The 16,022-nt window shown below is 48.9% G+C and overlaps 1 protein-coding gene across 1 annotated transcript in view; it reads right to left on the reverse strand.

The window, feature by feature from the left end:
- TNFSF15 (TNF superfamily member 15) overlaps nt 1-16,020 on the reverse strand; it is a gene marked incomplete at its 5' end in the record, with an annotated part of 18,794 nt that extends 2,774 nt beyond the window's left edge. The window contains 3 exons of the mRNA XM_031059237.1: nt 6,242-6,289; nt 7,503-7,554; nt 15,967-16,020. Of these exons, the coding sequence (XP_030915097.1) occupies nt 6,242-6,289; nt 7,503-7,554; nt 15,967-16,020 (154 nt within the window). The remainder of the gene's footprint in view (nt 1-6,241; nt 6,290-7,502; nt 7,555-15,966) is intronic.
- Between the last annotated feature and the right edge of the window lie 2 nt (nt 16,021-16,022).

Here is a 16,022-nt window from a genome sequence, read left to right on the forward strand (position 1 = left end):
AAAGGTGAAGCTGCAGGTTGGAGTGAAATAACCCCCAAAAAACAACCCTTAGGAGTTTGATAGAAGGAAACCCTAAAATCTCTCTACAAGTCCATTTCCCACACAGGACAACTTTCCAGTGCTGTCTCCAGGGTGCCCACGGGGTGTCCAGGTCTGAGCTGTCAGAACTGAAAGCCAAGGGTGCTCTAGGAAGATCTTGACAGTGTTAGCTAGGCCTGGGGGTCCTGGTTGTGGGTCAGACTCCAAAGGATGAGCTGTCCATCCTCAAGGCTGAGTCTCCTGGCACTGGGAAGATGGAGATGGCTTTACCTTCCCATCTCACCCATTTCCAGAGTGAAAACCTTTTCCTCAGGTGACACCAGCACTGGGGCAGTTGTACCATGCTTGTTCCTAAGGGTTGGGGACGGGAAGAGGAAATTCTAAACCAGCTTTTCCTTCAGGAGGGGTGGGTTGCAATTCTGTTTCTTAGAAAGACACTGCTGAGCTTGCAGAATGCCCACACTGGTCACCACGATGTGTCACCACTTGGACTTCTCTTCCTGCTCCTTCTTAAGGGGGGTTGGGGCTCCTCAGCCCTTCTCCTCCTCTGTGCTCCCAAGGACATCTCTTGTAGAATTGCTTTTGGTTTAAAATCCAAGGTCACTGGATTTTAGCAAAAAACCCCAAAGACCCCACTGTGCTTCAAGAGCTCCACTTCCAAAGCAACACATTCTATTTTAAACCATTTTCATCCCTCTCTTCCCCTTTTTTCTCTCTTTAATGCTTTTCTGGAACAAAATACTACATTTGGAGTCAGCCTCAACATTCCTCCAGGCTTTTTCCCCCCAGTCTTGTGGTGAGCAGATTGAGCTCCAGTCCTGACCCCAGCATCAGTCTGACCCAAGCTGAGGATGCTTCCCAGCCTGCAGGGGAAAAATGAGGGAATTACTGCCCTTTTGCCTTCACCACTTTGATTTCTCACACACAACAGAGAGGACAATAAACCTCAGCCCTTGCATGCTCTTCTGCAGGGAAGCAAGAGTTGTCTCTGCTCTTTACTGCCTGCCACATGGAATTGTTGTGCTAAAACAGCAGCAGTGGGAAGAAGAGGATAAAAACCATGAAGATTATCTCAGGTATTGAAATGAACCTGGAAAGTGAATGATGAAGGCTTAGAAAAGATTGAGGGAAGAGAGTTACAGGAACTGAGACCTTTCAAATGAGCTTGTGTTCACGTTTAAAGCTGATTTTTATTCAGTATTTGGGGAAGGGGGTGTGGGCATGAGAAGGGGGGCAAATGGAATGCAGGTGAGGGAAGGCTTTGGAATTCCCTTGGCTATAACCAGTAGGTCCATCCTGGGTGAAATGAGACTCAGAAAAAGGAATGTGCTCATGTCCCAGTGGCATCTGTTTCCCTCTTTTCCAACAGTAAATAATCCATGAGGATACAGGAAGCTGTTGGGAGTACAATTCCTTTTATTTTCTCTGAGCAGCACAACAAATAACAGCTTTTTTTTTTTTGTTTTGGTTTGGTTTTTTTTTTTTTTTTAGTGCTGCTGAAGTATCAAATCCTTCTGATCTTTTCCCAGGAGGCAAAGGATGGGGAAAGCATTTCAAGTATTTCAGGGATGGGGAAGACACACAGGGATTGTGGCAGCAAGGAAAGCTGAATTATAGTAATATTATAAAGGTTAGAGACAGTGGAGCTTTGGCACAGAGTGGGGAATAAAAGAAAGTGCTCCTGGTTTGCCTTCATCTGCATCCACCTCAATGCATCATCCCTCAATTCAGGGACTTTCTGAATCCTGGGAAAAGCTCAGCTAGCTTTGGATCACTCTAAGCTTTGCAAGAGCTCAGAGCAATTCATCCCAGAGAGCAGAGGAAATCTTGTTTGAGGTGGGAAGGATGAGGAAAGATCAGAATAGTTCCAGAAAATGTCCTGGGCTCTATTCCATCTCTGGAATTTTGGGGGAATTTGAAGAGAAGCTGCCTGTGAAATATTATTTTCTTGTAGAATGATGAATTTAAAATGTCAATGACACTCAATTCCACAATGAATTTTTATATTAGTCATAAAATAGATTTTATTAGTTATAGAATATAATAAGATCTCAAATAACTACATGACTTCCTGACTTCCAGAATTAGTCAGGTTTCACAGCTTTAACCTCCCTTTTAGGATGAATCTCCCTCTATTGATGCTCTCTATTTTCAAGTTAATTAGTTTTTTCCCATGCTTTCAGCAACAGGAGAATAAAATGAATGTTCAAGTGCTTTTTAATACAGCACAGCTCCTTTTCTAGCAGCAGCTGTACTTTGTACTTGTCTTTTATTTATTTATTTCCTAAATTCTGGAGCTCTACTTCCTGCAAATATACCTGTGATGCTAATTCTTAAAGGCATTAAAATCTGCTTCTAATAAGAGATTCATTGCCACAGTTCCTTCTGTTTTCTCACACACTATAAATTTCTGGCATCCCTTAATTCTCCTGTCCCCAAATCCCTTTTGGTTCAGTCCCTTGCTGGAGAATCCCTGTTGCCTGTCAGATTTTGGGTCTATTTTGTGGGGTTTCTGCAGTTCTTAGCACCAATGGGAGAGACTAATCCTCAACTCTGAGTCTGAGCAAGAGACTGGAGCCTGTGCAGCCCTTGTGGTGAAAGGTTCTGTGTCTGCAGGGTCTCTGCTGCTCCAGTTCATGCCCTGAGGGTTTAATAAAGGCGATTGGGAGGCAGAAATGAGGCTCTGCCCACATTCAGAGGTGGGTTTGGGACCAAATGAGGAGGAGCATGAGCCAGGTGCCAGGTTTGGGACCAAATGAGGAGGAGCATGAGCCAGGGCCAGGTTTGGGACCTAACGAGGAGGAGCATGAGCCAGGGCCAGGTTTGGGACTACACAAGGAGAAGCATGAACCAAGCACCAGGTTTGGGACCAAATGAGAAGGAGCATTAGCCAGGTGCCAGGTTTGGGACCAAATGAGGAGGAGCATGAGCCAAGTGCCAGGTTTGGGACTACACAAGGAGAAGCATGAACCAAGCGCCAGGTTTGGGACCAAATGAGAAGGAGCATGAGCCAGGGCCAGGTTTGGGACCAAATGAGAAGGAGCATGAGCCAGGTGCCAGGTTTGGCACCACTGCAGCACCAGAAGCACGAGGTCCTGCAGCTTTGGCCATCCCCTGTGCCACAGGCTGGTGACAAGAAGGAACAGGCACTGCCCTGAATCCTGACCCCAAACCCAACCAAGTCAGTGGGGAGGGGATGGTGGCAAGGCAAGGGGAAGCCCCAAATGAACATTAATGCACAGGAGGAAATGGGCTTGGAGGGAACTCTGAGCTGGGTTTTGGCACATCTCAGTAGGTAAAACCATCAGGGAGGGGAGATTTTGATTCCAGCCTGGGTGAATAAAAATTCTCAGTGTGAGTTAAAAAGGCCAAGGGCAGCTGGAAGATTTATCATAAAGGAACAGACACCAAAACATGGAGCTGTTCGGCTACTGCCAATTAATCAGTGCATTCCCAAAGAACTCCATCCAATTCTCATTTCTCTCACTCCTCTGTTCTCACCTTCACAACAGATGTGCCTAAAACTAGAAAAAGACAGAATAAAGGTGTGGAAGAGATTTCCTACAGTTTAGGATTTGTAATCTGCCACCTTCACATTGAAAACAACACCTGAGGTGGGGGGATGTAACAAAGACCAGGGGAATAATTATTCCTTTTACACTTTCTGTGTACAAGTCATTGTTTCTGAGAAGAGAACACCAGGGTGGAGCCCAAGAAATTATTTATGCACAGAGTTGAAAATAACAGGAAATATTTTCTGCCTGCAAAGTGCTGTTAAGCTGGGAAATTCATTGCCACAGGGAGAAGCACCAGGAATATGTTCAGGCTAAAAAAAGGTTAAAGATAATCCATAGATATTGGGTTTCTTGATGACTACACAGCACAGCACAGAAAGGAGAGAGAAACTTCCCTCAAGTTTCCCCTTTTCTTACTCTTTTCTATGGCCAGCAGTGACTGGCCCTCAGTGGAATGCCTGAGAGGAGGGACACAGACCCTGGGAGGCTGCCTGCGAATGATGGCAAAGGAATTTTTGTAAACATGGGGGCTGGAGAAATGTGGAGAAAACTGCTGGGTGTTTCCCTGTGGCAGCTGGGCTTTTGTGCAACCCAGGGAAGTTCCCAGCAGCAGAGCAGAGCTTTGGCTGCTCCTCTGAGTCACTGGAGCCTCTGCCAGGGGGGATTTAAAAAACCAAAACCTTACAGCAGCAAGGCTTTGCTCCTTAAAACTGGCACTTGAGCAAAGTTGTGATTGTGGCTAAACCAAGCCAGGTTTGGAGCTCCAGAAACCCACGTGGCAAAGGGAAAGGCACCAGGGATGTGCATCAGGAAGGAGGAAAGGAAAGGAAAGGAAAGGAAAGGAAAGGAAAGGAAAGGAAAGGAAAGGAAAGGAAAGGAAAGGAAAGGAAAGGAAAGGAAAGGAAAGGAAAGGAAAGGAAAGGAAAGGAAAGGAAAGGAAAGGAAAGGAAAGGAAAGGAAAGGAAAGGAAAGGAAAGGAAAGGAAAGGAAAGGAAAGGAAAGGAAAGGAAAGGAAAGGAAAGGAAAGGAAAGGAAAGGAAAGGAAAGGAAAGGAAAGGAAAGGAAAGGAAAGGAAAGGAAAGGAAAGGAAAGGAAAGGAAAGGAAAGGAAAGGAAAGGAAAGGAAAGGAAAGGAAAGGAAAGGAAAGGAAAGGAAAGGAAACTCTGCTGGGAATGCATCAGCCCTGAGCTGCAGAGTGATGGGGCCCTGCGGGTGCATTTGGATCCCTGCAGGAAATCAAGAGAGAAACATCCCACCACTTCCTGCATTTCTCAGGTTACAAAGTGCACCCTGGGGTGCTGGGGAAGCCTCTGCAGTGAGCTGTGCTTTGGAGAGGGATAAAAGGCCTCGGGCCAGCTGGAAAACCCTTTGGCACTCACTCCATCCACACTGGAGCCAGGCAGGAACTTCTCTCTGGGAATACCTAAATTTTCCACCTGGGTGGAGCTGGTGGGGGTGGGGGATGTCTCAGGGCAAGGTCCTTGGGGTGGTGACAGCCTCAAGGCTGAGGTGGTGACATGGGGACCTTGGAGATGCTGGCAGCCCCTTGGAAAGGCATGGAAGACCCTTGGACAGGCATGATAACTCTTTGGAAAGGCATGGAAGCCTTTTGGAAAGGCATGGAAGCCTCCTGGAAAGGAATGGAAACCTCTTGGAAAGGCGTGGAAAACTCTTGGAAAGGCATTGAAGCCTCTTGGAAAGGTATGATAACTCTTTGGAAAGACATGGAAACTTCTTAGAAAGGCATGATATCCCTTTGGAAAGGCATGGAAGACCCTTGGAAAGGCATGATGACTCTTTGGAAGGCATGGAAACTCTTGGAAAGGCATGGAAACCTCTTGGAAAGGCATGGAAGACCCTTGGAAAGACATGGAAACCTCTTGGAAAGGGATGATAACTCTTTGGAAAGGCATGGAACCTTTTGGAAAGGCACAGAAACCCTTTGGAAAGACATGGAAATCCTTTGGAAAGATGGAAAGCTCTTGGAAAGGCATGATAGCTACTTGGAAATGGATGATAACTATTTGGAAAGGGATGATAACTCTTTGGAAATGGATGATAACTCTTTGGAAAGGCCTGGAAGCTCTTTGGAAAGGCCTGGCAGCCCACTCTGTGACAGGACTTTGTGATGGCACCTCCCTACCACAACATAAAAGCTCAGAGGGCTCAGCTTGGCATTACCTTTCCCTGCTTGCTCTGAAGTGTGTCAGAGATTATCTCACTGAAAACAGGGAGGAGGATTAATGGGAATATGGTGTGTGTGGATTCTGAGTCAGGCCTTGCAGAAAAAGAAAATAAAACCAGCCTGATTTGACCTGATTTTGCTCCAAAACTTGTAATTCTTTCCAATTCACTGCTCCACAAGGGCTCACATGAGCTCCTTCCCTGCCTTTTCTGGGGGATTCAGCACATCACCGAGACATTAGGAACCTATTTCAGTTCAATTACAAAAGCTGGTCATTCAATGAAAGAAACAGCTCAGAAAAGTGACATTTCTGTCAGCTGTCCCTTCGTGGGCCCTTCCCTGCAGACACACTGCACTCAGCCTGGCCTGCTCAACAAGGCAAAGCTGATTATTCTGCTCCCCATGCTTCCTGCAACACCTGCTCCCACCAGATGCACAGGGACCAAGCTTACTGAACCACAACATTGGCTGTAAAAAGGCTTTAGTGGTGAACAAGAATTACCTGTCAGGTGAGCTCGCGGCTTCTCCGCGCTGGAAAGTGTGTCTGTAACTGAGGGAAAAGGGAAAAAAAATGGTGTGAGGATCGTTGCTGCTGTTCAATAATAAAATCACAGAATATCCTGAGCTGGAGGGACCCACAGGATCATCAATCCCACCTCTGTCCCTGTACAGACACCTCAGAATCCCACCCTGTCCATCCCTGGCAGCGCTGTCCAAAGGCTCCTGGAGCTCTGGCAGCCTCGGGGCCGTGCCCATTCCCTGGGCAGCCTGGGCAGTGCCAGCACCCTCTGGGGGAAGAACCTTTCCTAAGTCAGCAAAATATGAGTGGTGATTGACTCCCCTGAGGAAATGTGCAGGCTCTTTCTGAGTCAGGGCTGATTTGTTGGTCTCTTTCTGACGCCCCTGAGGTGATAAATGCAAACAGGGGAGTTTGGCAGAGCTGCTGCAGCACCAGCAGGGCACATTGTGGCTGTGTCCTGAACTGCTGAAAGCAAACAGAGGAGAAGGGTGAGGAGCACAGGCTCCCGAATCCCTGCTGGTGCTTGTTCAGGGAGTCCCACTGACCCTGCAGTGTCACCGTGATATTTTATGAAAAATCCCTTCACCAGGATTTCTTCTCCTGGGAAGCTGGGAAGCTTCAGCTTCTCCCTGCTTTGCTCCTTTGGAATGTGATTTGGACAATTGTTTACCCAGCATGTGAATTGTTTTTGCTTAATGACCAATCCCAGTCCAGCTGTGCTGGACTCTCTGGTCAGTCATGGGTTTTTATTATCATTCCTAATTTAGCCTTCTGATGACTCCTTTCTCTTTCTTTAGTATAGTTTTAGTATAGCATTTTCATATAATTTAATATGATATAATAGAATAATATGATATGATACGTTATGATATATAATATAATAGGATATGATAAGATATAATATAATAGGATATGATATGATATATGATATGATATATGATATGATGTAATATGCTATGATAATATAATATAATATATCAGCCTTCTGAGAATTTGGAGTCAGGTTCTCATCTCTCACCTCGTCCTGGGGACCCTCACAAACACCACCACACTGCAGAGCTGTGGGGGAAGCCTGTGCCTGCACAGCTTTCCCAGCCTGGGGCTAGAAATGTTCCCATTTCACTCTGCCCACTGTTATCTGCCTCAGTGTGCCCTGGCTGGCTCGTCTGGGCAGGGGTTGGGGTGGTGAGGGCAGAGGTGTGCTGGGATTGCAACACCACAGGGGAAAGGGTGGCAAACTCACCAGCAGCCACTGCTCGTTGCTTCAGGAAGTGAGAGCCCCTCTCCTCTGTGACCTGCAGGGACAGCGACAACAATCAGCTCAGAGGGGTTGGTGGGAATTATCCCAGAACATGGAACAGCTGCAGTAACATCTGTCAGAGGGTCGGGGGTAGGACGGTGGGGATGGATGGAGACGAGAGATCTCTGCAGCCAGGTTATGGAACTTGGGGTTTATTGCAAAGGGCCTGGGTGCAGGGCCCTGCTGGGAGCTGCCAGGCACAGCTCAGAGCAGGCTGAGAGAAGAGAGGGGGAGAGAGGATGAGAGGGTGAGAGAGTAAGAGAGCGAGGTTCCCATTACAATACCATAAATCTTCTTCTGTGTTGAATATTCTGATTCTCACTAACCAATCTAGTAGAAGATACAAATCCTACAGCATTTACATCCAGCCTATAAGAATCATTACATTACCACACTGTGTTACATTTTAAACCCTAAAAACTCCTCTTTGGGCCCCTTCTGCCAAGCTGCAGGGTCTGCTCTGACCCTTGGGCCTGTCTGCAAGCAGAGGGTGTTGTTCCATCAAAAGGGGATCACCTTCAGCCAGCCACACCATTGTTTTCCAGTTGTTCAGTAACTGAGGGATCTCAAAGCTGCTTTCATTTCAATCTCAGTTATAGTTTCTATATTCTCAAAATCTCTTCCAGGCAATCATATTTATAAGGCTTTCCTGTTTCATCTTCCCCAACAAACATCAGTGAATTCAAATGGAGCATTTTGGCTAAAAGGTGAGCCCTGACAAGCCTTTGTTCACTGCAAGACATTTCTGCTGTTAGTTTAGAGCTGCCCTCATCTCTGACAGGTTCCAGGACCTGGTGGGGGGGTTTGTTACAAACCCTTGGCATAGCTGGGAGAGCAGCAGCAGAGTGACCCAGCCATGCATGGTGACTGTCCAGCCCTGCAGAGCCCCTCCTGCCCTCAATCCAGGCGCAGCAAGCAGAGAAAAGGGAGAGATTCTCCTCAAGTTAGCCAGGTCTGAGCCCTTACAGGAGCAAAGGTTCCCCACAACCCCAGGAGAGACTGAGGTGGGTCAGCTCCACCTGCCTTTTGTCCTGCACTTTTCTTCCAGACCAAGGCTGTTCCTTAGGTCTGTCTGGAATTCTGGGCGTCCTCCTGGGCAGCAGGAGCTGAGCAGAGCCAGGGAGCAGCTGCAGGGTGAGCTCTGCTGCTCGGGTGTGCGCTGGGGAAAGGCTCATCCTTCCTCTGCTCTGCAATTCCCTCCTGCAGCTGGACACTCCCACTGCCCTCATGGCCCTGAGGCCCTGCCCTGCTGCCACCGAGCTCGGGCAGTCCCCAGGGGCTGTGCCTGTCACACACCCCAGCCCTGAGCCACCTGCTGTGCCCCCTGGGTCACCGGGCACGGCACAGGGAGTGGGCTGGGGGTCTGGGGATGCTGGGGGTACTGGGGATGCTGGGGATGCTGTGAGATGCTGGGGAGTGATGTGGGATGGTGTGGGATCCTGGGGGGATGCTGGGGGATGATGTGGGATGCTGTGGAATGGTGGGGGATGCTAGGGATACGGGGGGTTGCCGGGGATGCTGAGGGTGCTGGGGGATCGTGTGGGGGGCTGTGGGTGTTGGGGATGGTGGGGATGATGGGGGTTCTGGGGATGGTGGGGGTGCTGGGGATGCTGTGGGATACTGGGGGATGTTGGGGGGTGCTGGGAATGATGGGGGATGCTGGGCAGTGCCAGGGGATGTTGGGGGATACTGGGGGATGCTGGGGGCTGCCAGAGATGATGGGGATGCTGTGGGGTGCTGGGAAATGCTGGGAGATGATGGGGGATGATGGGAGATGCTGTGGGGTGATGTGGGATGCTGGGGATGGTGGGGGTGCTGCCTCACCTCCAGCCTTGTGGGGCTGTGAGGAGCAGCCCTTGGAGCAGCCTGGGTTGTGCTGACCCTCAGGACTGACCCTCAGAACTGTCAGGAGCCCCCATTTGTCAGGGACACACAGGGCTGGCACCATGTGTTTTATGGGCAGACACCCAAACCACACTGAATAAATGGAATAAACCACCCCTGGTCAGCTCATAGCAAAGTATTTGAGGCACTTTGCCCAATAAACCCTGGAACAATATTAATATCTAGGTGCTGAAGCTGGCTCCTGCTGGCTGTGTCTCACACAGCTTCAAACACTGCAGGAGAAGGAGAGAACAGAGAATTCATACTGGCTGGGGAAGGGGAATGTTTGTGGAAGGAGAGGCAGCCTGCCTGGCATTGGGGGCTGCTGGCTGCTCCAGGAAAGCCAAAGAGAGTTTAATGTTTTACTGGAAGTAAACATCCGTGTGCTGCTGCAGCAAACAGTCATTTCTAAAATAGCTGCTCCAGCATGCTGGGGAAAATGGAGAAGGAAACAGCAGGGAAAATTCTCCTTTTTGTTTTGTATTCCCTTGCCCACCTGTACAGAAATGTGTGGCCCAGCCCCAGCAGCCTCCTGGCACAGACTGGTGTGAACTTCCAGTGTGGGGCTGTGTGAACTTCCAGAAAATTGCTGCTGTGCTGTCCAGGAGATTCCTGAGCCTTTCCTCATGTGTGAGGAGTTCCAAGGTCCTGCTCCCTGTGGTGACTAACCATGAGTGCCCTGCTGATGTGACTCAGTCCCAGCCTTTGTCCCTGCCCTGGTGGGAAGCACAAGGTCAGAATTTAGGATTTCCCTCACGCTCCCCTGGCTTTCAGCCAGGTGTATTAATCTAGGACTATATTTACACATTCCTTGTGTGGCACTTCCTACCTGTTTCCCAAGTGACTAATTCTAGTTAGTGATCCCATTCTCTAAGGATTCTGCAGCCGGGGAAAAAATCAACCCCAAACCTATATTTAAGAATGTAACTTCTGCGGAACTGTTTACATACTTGAAGCTTAACTTCTGCTGAAGTTCCTTGTATAAACTTGGATGTTGCAATCCAAACAGAGGTGGCAGGAAAATGGGAAGGAGAGCAAGAAGAATTATGCTTCTTTATAAAAGATAACAAAAAGGTTTTGTTTAAACCTAAATTTACTTGTTTCCTAAGAAATCCAGCTGGAAACTCCAGGTGCAGGAGCTGCATTCAGAGATGCTGAGGGACAGAGCAGGCAGAGCAGGGGGACACAGCAAGGTGTGAAATTATTCTAATGCTTGGCAAAGGTATGGCTGTTCTTTTTTTTTCCTACTTGTGCTATCTCATAAAGGTGTAAATATAAATACAAATCTCCTGCAGAAGGTATTTTAGCAGCAGACAATGCTGCATAATGACCAGGTGTCAGAAATAGGCACAGCTGTTGTGCATTGATGGGGAGGGAGAGCTGAGCAGCAGGAGCCAGTGCAGAGAACATTCACACAATCAGTGCTTTTCTCTCTTTTCCCTTTCTTGCTCAGCTGTGGTTCTGTAAAGTTCACAGCTCCAATTTTCCCTTTGGTTACTGTGGAGAGCCCAACCACTGAGTGATGCTGAAAACCCCCCTTGAGCTGACTCACAGATGTTTGGACAGGCAGCTCTAATGAGCCTGGGCATTGCTGGGGGCTGAACACTTCTGGTACCACAAATCTCCAAAAAGCCCCAGTGCATTTGTATCCAGGTATTGCTAAACCCAAACAGGAGGGCTGATTTCCAGTGGCATGGCAAGAGCAGCTGGCTCTGCAGGCAGAGGGACTGTGAGCAGAATGAATTCCCCCAGCTCCTCCATCCACTCCATCTCAGCACTGTTCCACAGGGAGGGGCTCTGCAGGCCATGTGCAGTACATAAATCCAATTTTTTCTAACTCCAGAGATGCTGCATGGCCTGGGCTGGGAATTTTTGGCAGGAACTGGTCTGTGCCAGTAAAAACTGGCTTCAATCAGAACATTTTGCTGCCCAGTGGGAGGCTGTACCCAAGGCATGTGCCCACAAGGAACATCTGCATCCAGCCAGGCAGGGATTTAACTGGTGCTGGCTTTGGAGGGGAATCCCAACACCTGGGCCCATCCAGATGTGCTTGCTGCTCCTTCCCAGGCATTTCTCCTTCCCAAAGTTCAGGAAGCTTTTGAGGTTCTCCCTCCTTTATGGGCAGGCCATGAGGGCAGATTTCTCCTGGGGTTTGTTGCCAGTGTTCCAGCAGGATCCAGATGGAGCCTGTGGGATTTTCCAGTTCCTCCTGCTCTGCAGCAGGTCCTTTCTCCAGTGCCAGCTGACATGGCACAGTCCTGGCACACAGGTACATGTCCAACCCTGCTTGGGACAGGGTTTGGAATCCCTCTTTATGCTGCTTGTGGCGTGCCGAGGATGCCATGAAAAATAAACGCAAACACCAACTCCTCCAGGCCACAGGACTTGATGCTCTGCTGAGTGGGATGCTGAGGCAGCCAGAGCTGCTCTCCTGTGCCCTTCCATCGATGGTTTTGGAAACTCAGCCCGAAACTTGGCTTCCCTTTGAGGAAGGATTGCCCTTCCTCCAGCAGGGCACCACGATGGCCTTAAAATAGATTTCCTGCTAGCAACACAAGCCACGTGTTCTGGTTTGAAAAACCCTTTTTCCTCTCCTCCCTCTGGACTGAATCAAAAAAGAAAGTGGCGTCTCTTTCCCAAAGGAGCATGGAGGGAGCCTGGAAGGTGTCCAGGGAAAACCATCACCAGAGTGCAATTATTCATCCAACATACAATGCACCATGACACACAGAGAACACTGGTAGCCCACGCATTTTGCTGTAATGACATAACCTGCCCTGCTTTTTCCTGAAAGGGACATTTCCAGTGAAAGACATGAGTTTGCATCCCTTCAGAGGCACCGGGTGACACCAGGGCCAGGCAGGGATGACCAAGGTGCCTCGCCCTGCGGGCAGCATGCCCAGGGACACTCCCCTATTGCACAAACCTTCCCGGGCTTCCCTTCTCCTCCTTGCTCCAGGAAGGACTCAGGAGTTTGCTCCATCTGCTCCTCACCTGCTGAGTCCCTCCCTCCTCCCAGGGCTGTCCCCAGAGCACTGGAAGGTGACAGCTGTGTGTGGGCAGAGCTCTGTGGGGCAAGCACAGGACTCCTCCCGTGGGTGCAAGGGTCAGGAGGCCAATGCTCATCTGCCCACTCATCCCAGGGCACCCACACCCCAAACCAGTGCCCCAGAGAGCTCTGCCACACCTGGCTGGTCCCAAACTCCTGACCCGAGCTGTCAGTGGGGCACATGAGGACAGAGCCATTTAGCAAACTCTGAATGCAGAAGGAAATGCAAAAAGACATTTTCCTGAGAGCTTTTATGCCCAGAAATACTCCCAGGGCCTGAACCTCTCTGCACCTGCAGGCTCCTGGGGGATATTGCTCCTTGGGGCATTCAGAGGCAGCCACACAGGCAGAGAGATCCACCCCTGTGTGCTGTCCTGCTGGACAACAGTGATGGGCATAGAGCAGCAGAGGGGATGGTGGGCACAGAGAGCAGCACAGAGAGCAGCAGAGTGAATGGTGGGCACAGAAAGCAGCAGAATGAATGGTCACCCCAGAGAGCAGCAGAGTGAATAGAGTGCACAGAGAGAAGCAGAGAGAGCAGCAGAGTGAGTGGTGAGCACAGAAAGCAGCTCAGGGAATGGTAAGCACAGAGAACAGCAGAGAAATCAGCAGAATGAATGATGAGCACCAACAGCAGCAGAGTGAATGGTGACCCCAGAGATCAGCAGAGGGAATGGTGGGCACAGAGAGCAGCACAGAAGCAATAGAGTGGATGATGAGCACAAGAGCAGCAGAGAGAAAAGCAGAGTAAGTGATGAGCACAGAGAGCAGCAGAGGGAATGGTGGGCACAGAGAGCAGCAGAATGAATGAAAATCGGGCTGTGGCAGGGCCCAGAAGAGGTGCAGCTCCTCCCACAGCACCCCGGGCACCCTGCCAGCCCCGATGACTTTCCTCTTCCTCCCTGGGACTCGCAGAGGTTGTGACTCCTCTATCACCTCGTAACATCATTGTGGAAACATTACGTGTTGCTAATTGGGAGCAGGTGCATGGGAATGCACACCAGAGTTGCAATTCCAACCGTTTACGATGTGCTTTTCCTCTTAAGGAGCCAAACCCACTCATAAAAGAACTTTTCTCTGCTAACCCTGCCAATAGGGTCACGATCCAGGAACGCATTGGACTGATTAAACAAGTTAACATTTGATTATTCTTTTGCTCCAAGATTGTTTCTATTCTCTGGTGGGACACAAACAAACCCAGAGCAGCAGCACAGTGCCCAAAGCACCTCGTGAATTTTACCACCCCAACCTCGAATAGCACCCAGCTTTTCAAGCTCCTCCACATTCAGCCTCTGCTCTGCTGTAATTCCACATTTCCAGAACTGAAGGCCCCCAAATCCTCTGAGATCGTGCCCAGCCCCTGAAGAGAGCTGTGCTGGCACCTGCAGACAGGGCAGCCTGGAACCAACAGCAGTGAGGACAGCATCACTCAAGGAATTGCCAGATTTACCAGCCCGAGGGGCTGCACCAGGTTAAAACCTGGTGAGGAAGAGGATGCTGCACCCTGAGCATCACTCGGGCAGAGCAGCCCAGGGGTCCCAGCAGAGCCAGCACAGCCCCAGGAGCCATCAGCAGCTCTCCCCTCCCTGAACATCCCTGGGCTAAATGTGAGCCAGGGGACAAACCTGCCTTCGAGGCCACCCAAAACCAACCCCCCTTTCTGGGGCCCTGCTGGTTAACTGGGGAATTTCAGACCTGAAGCTAAAATTCAAAGCTTAATTCACCAGTTTACAGCACGGGGCATTCCCCGTGGGAATAGGGAATTGCAGGAGGGATGGAGCAGCAGAGAAGTTTGTATGGCTGGGAGAAAAGTCTGGCGAAGGAGAAGAGATGAGAGGAACTCTGGACTGAGAGAAAGTTCTAATAGGGAGTTAAAAACAGGATGCAAAGTTTAGGGCCAGACTCCCTTTTATTGCCTCAAATCAGATCTCTGCAGAAGTTCTCATTAATAATAATTAATTATTCAGCAGAGCTGTAACTGTCAGCCCAGTGACGGGTGACTGACCCACTGACATCAGCAGATCTTCCTGAAATCACACACTGTGAGGGGAAGCCACAGATTTAACCCAAAAAAGGGAGGAGAATGAGCCATAGCATCAAAAATCTGGCAGAAATCAGTGATATTTTTTTAAGGCATTCCTTGCGTCACAGCAATAAAAGTTTTAAAGTCATGTACTCCTGAAATTAGACACTGCCAAGGGAAGCCACAGATTTAACCCAAAAGAGGGGAGGAAAATGAGCCATAGGGTCAAAAATCTGGCAGAAATCAGTGCAGAGACAGTGATTTCCACCAATCAGTGATTGTTTAAAGCGTTCCATGCACACCAGCAAAAAGTTTTAAAGTCACGCATTCCTGAAATCAGACACTGCCAAGGGAAACCGCGGTGTCATGTCCCAGATTTAACCCACAAGAAGGGAAGAAAATGAGCCATAGCATCAAAAATTTGGCAGGAATCAGTGATTTTTTAAGCATTCCCTGCAGCACAGCAGTAAAAGTTTCAAAGCCATGTACTCTGCTTGTGACCTCAGTGAAAGTAAGGAACCGTTAGTTAAAAAAGAATGAGGAATAATGAGATTTATCCTCGGGGTGAGGAAGAAGGAATGCAACAGCGAGTCTCACACGTGCCCTCGGACAGGAGAAATTCACAAAGAGCATTAAAAATGTTTCATGGACATAAGAAATTCACAAAGAGCGTTAAAAGCGCTCCAGGGAGGCTCCGTTGGGAGGCGCAGACAGCGCTCAGGTGCGCCCAGGTGTTGGGAAGGATGAAAGTTTGACAAGAAAGTCTCACAGGTATGTGTGCTCAGCAGAAAGATTTTTGAATGTAGGATCTGAAGAAGGAATAGAGATGGAAGCAAGTTTTGATACAGAAGAAAAGAATTACTGGATAAGTAAAGAGGCAAAGGGTGTGTTAGTTAGAAGGGGTTTTTATGACGTAGAGCAAAGGATAAACCCACCCCAAACAAGAAGATGTTTTTACCAAGCAGAAAGATGGCACAGGCAAACAAGTCAGCAAAGTTGCAAGTAGAAAAGAGGTCTCAGAATTTTCCACTGCAAGAAAACTGAATAACAACTTCTAGCTTAAATTGTAATGTACTAACTTTTAGTGATTGGAGAAAAGTAACATGGATATGGTAATTACAGTAGTTATGACAGGCTATAGGTAATAGTCAAGGTATAGATTGGTTCTGCTGTATTAAGATGCTCAGCAAAGTATATAATGCATTGCAACCAAAAGAAAAGTATATAATGCATTTGTAACAAAAAGAAAAGTATAGAATGCGTTGTAACCAAAAGGAAAGTATATAATGCATTGTAACCTAAACTAAGGCTCTCCAGGCTTATCTGCTGCTGGAGCTGATGGCTGTAGGCACAGGCTCTGTAAGTCACGACCCTAGATGTAATAAACTGCATTTTGAAGAGCCTCCTGGAGTCCCGCATCCCTCCCTTCGGCTCCGACAGCCGTGCCTTACCTGGCCGCAGGAGCTGGGCGCTCTCAGGTTCCCGACCAGCAGGTACGCGGTGGGCA

The sequence above is a fragment of the Geospiza fortis genome, unplaced genomic scaffold (genome assembly GCF_000277835.1).
Source record: "Geospiza fortis unplaced genomic scaffold, GeoFor_1.0 scaffold85, whole genome shotgun sequence".
In the NCBI taxonomy this organism is placed as follows: Eukaryota; Metazoa; Chordata; class Aves; order Passeriformes; family Thraupidae; genus Geospiza; species Geospiza fortis.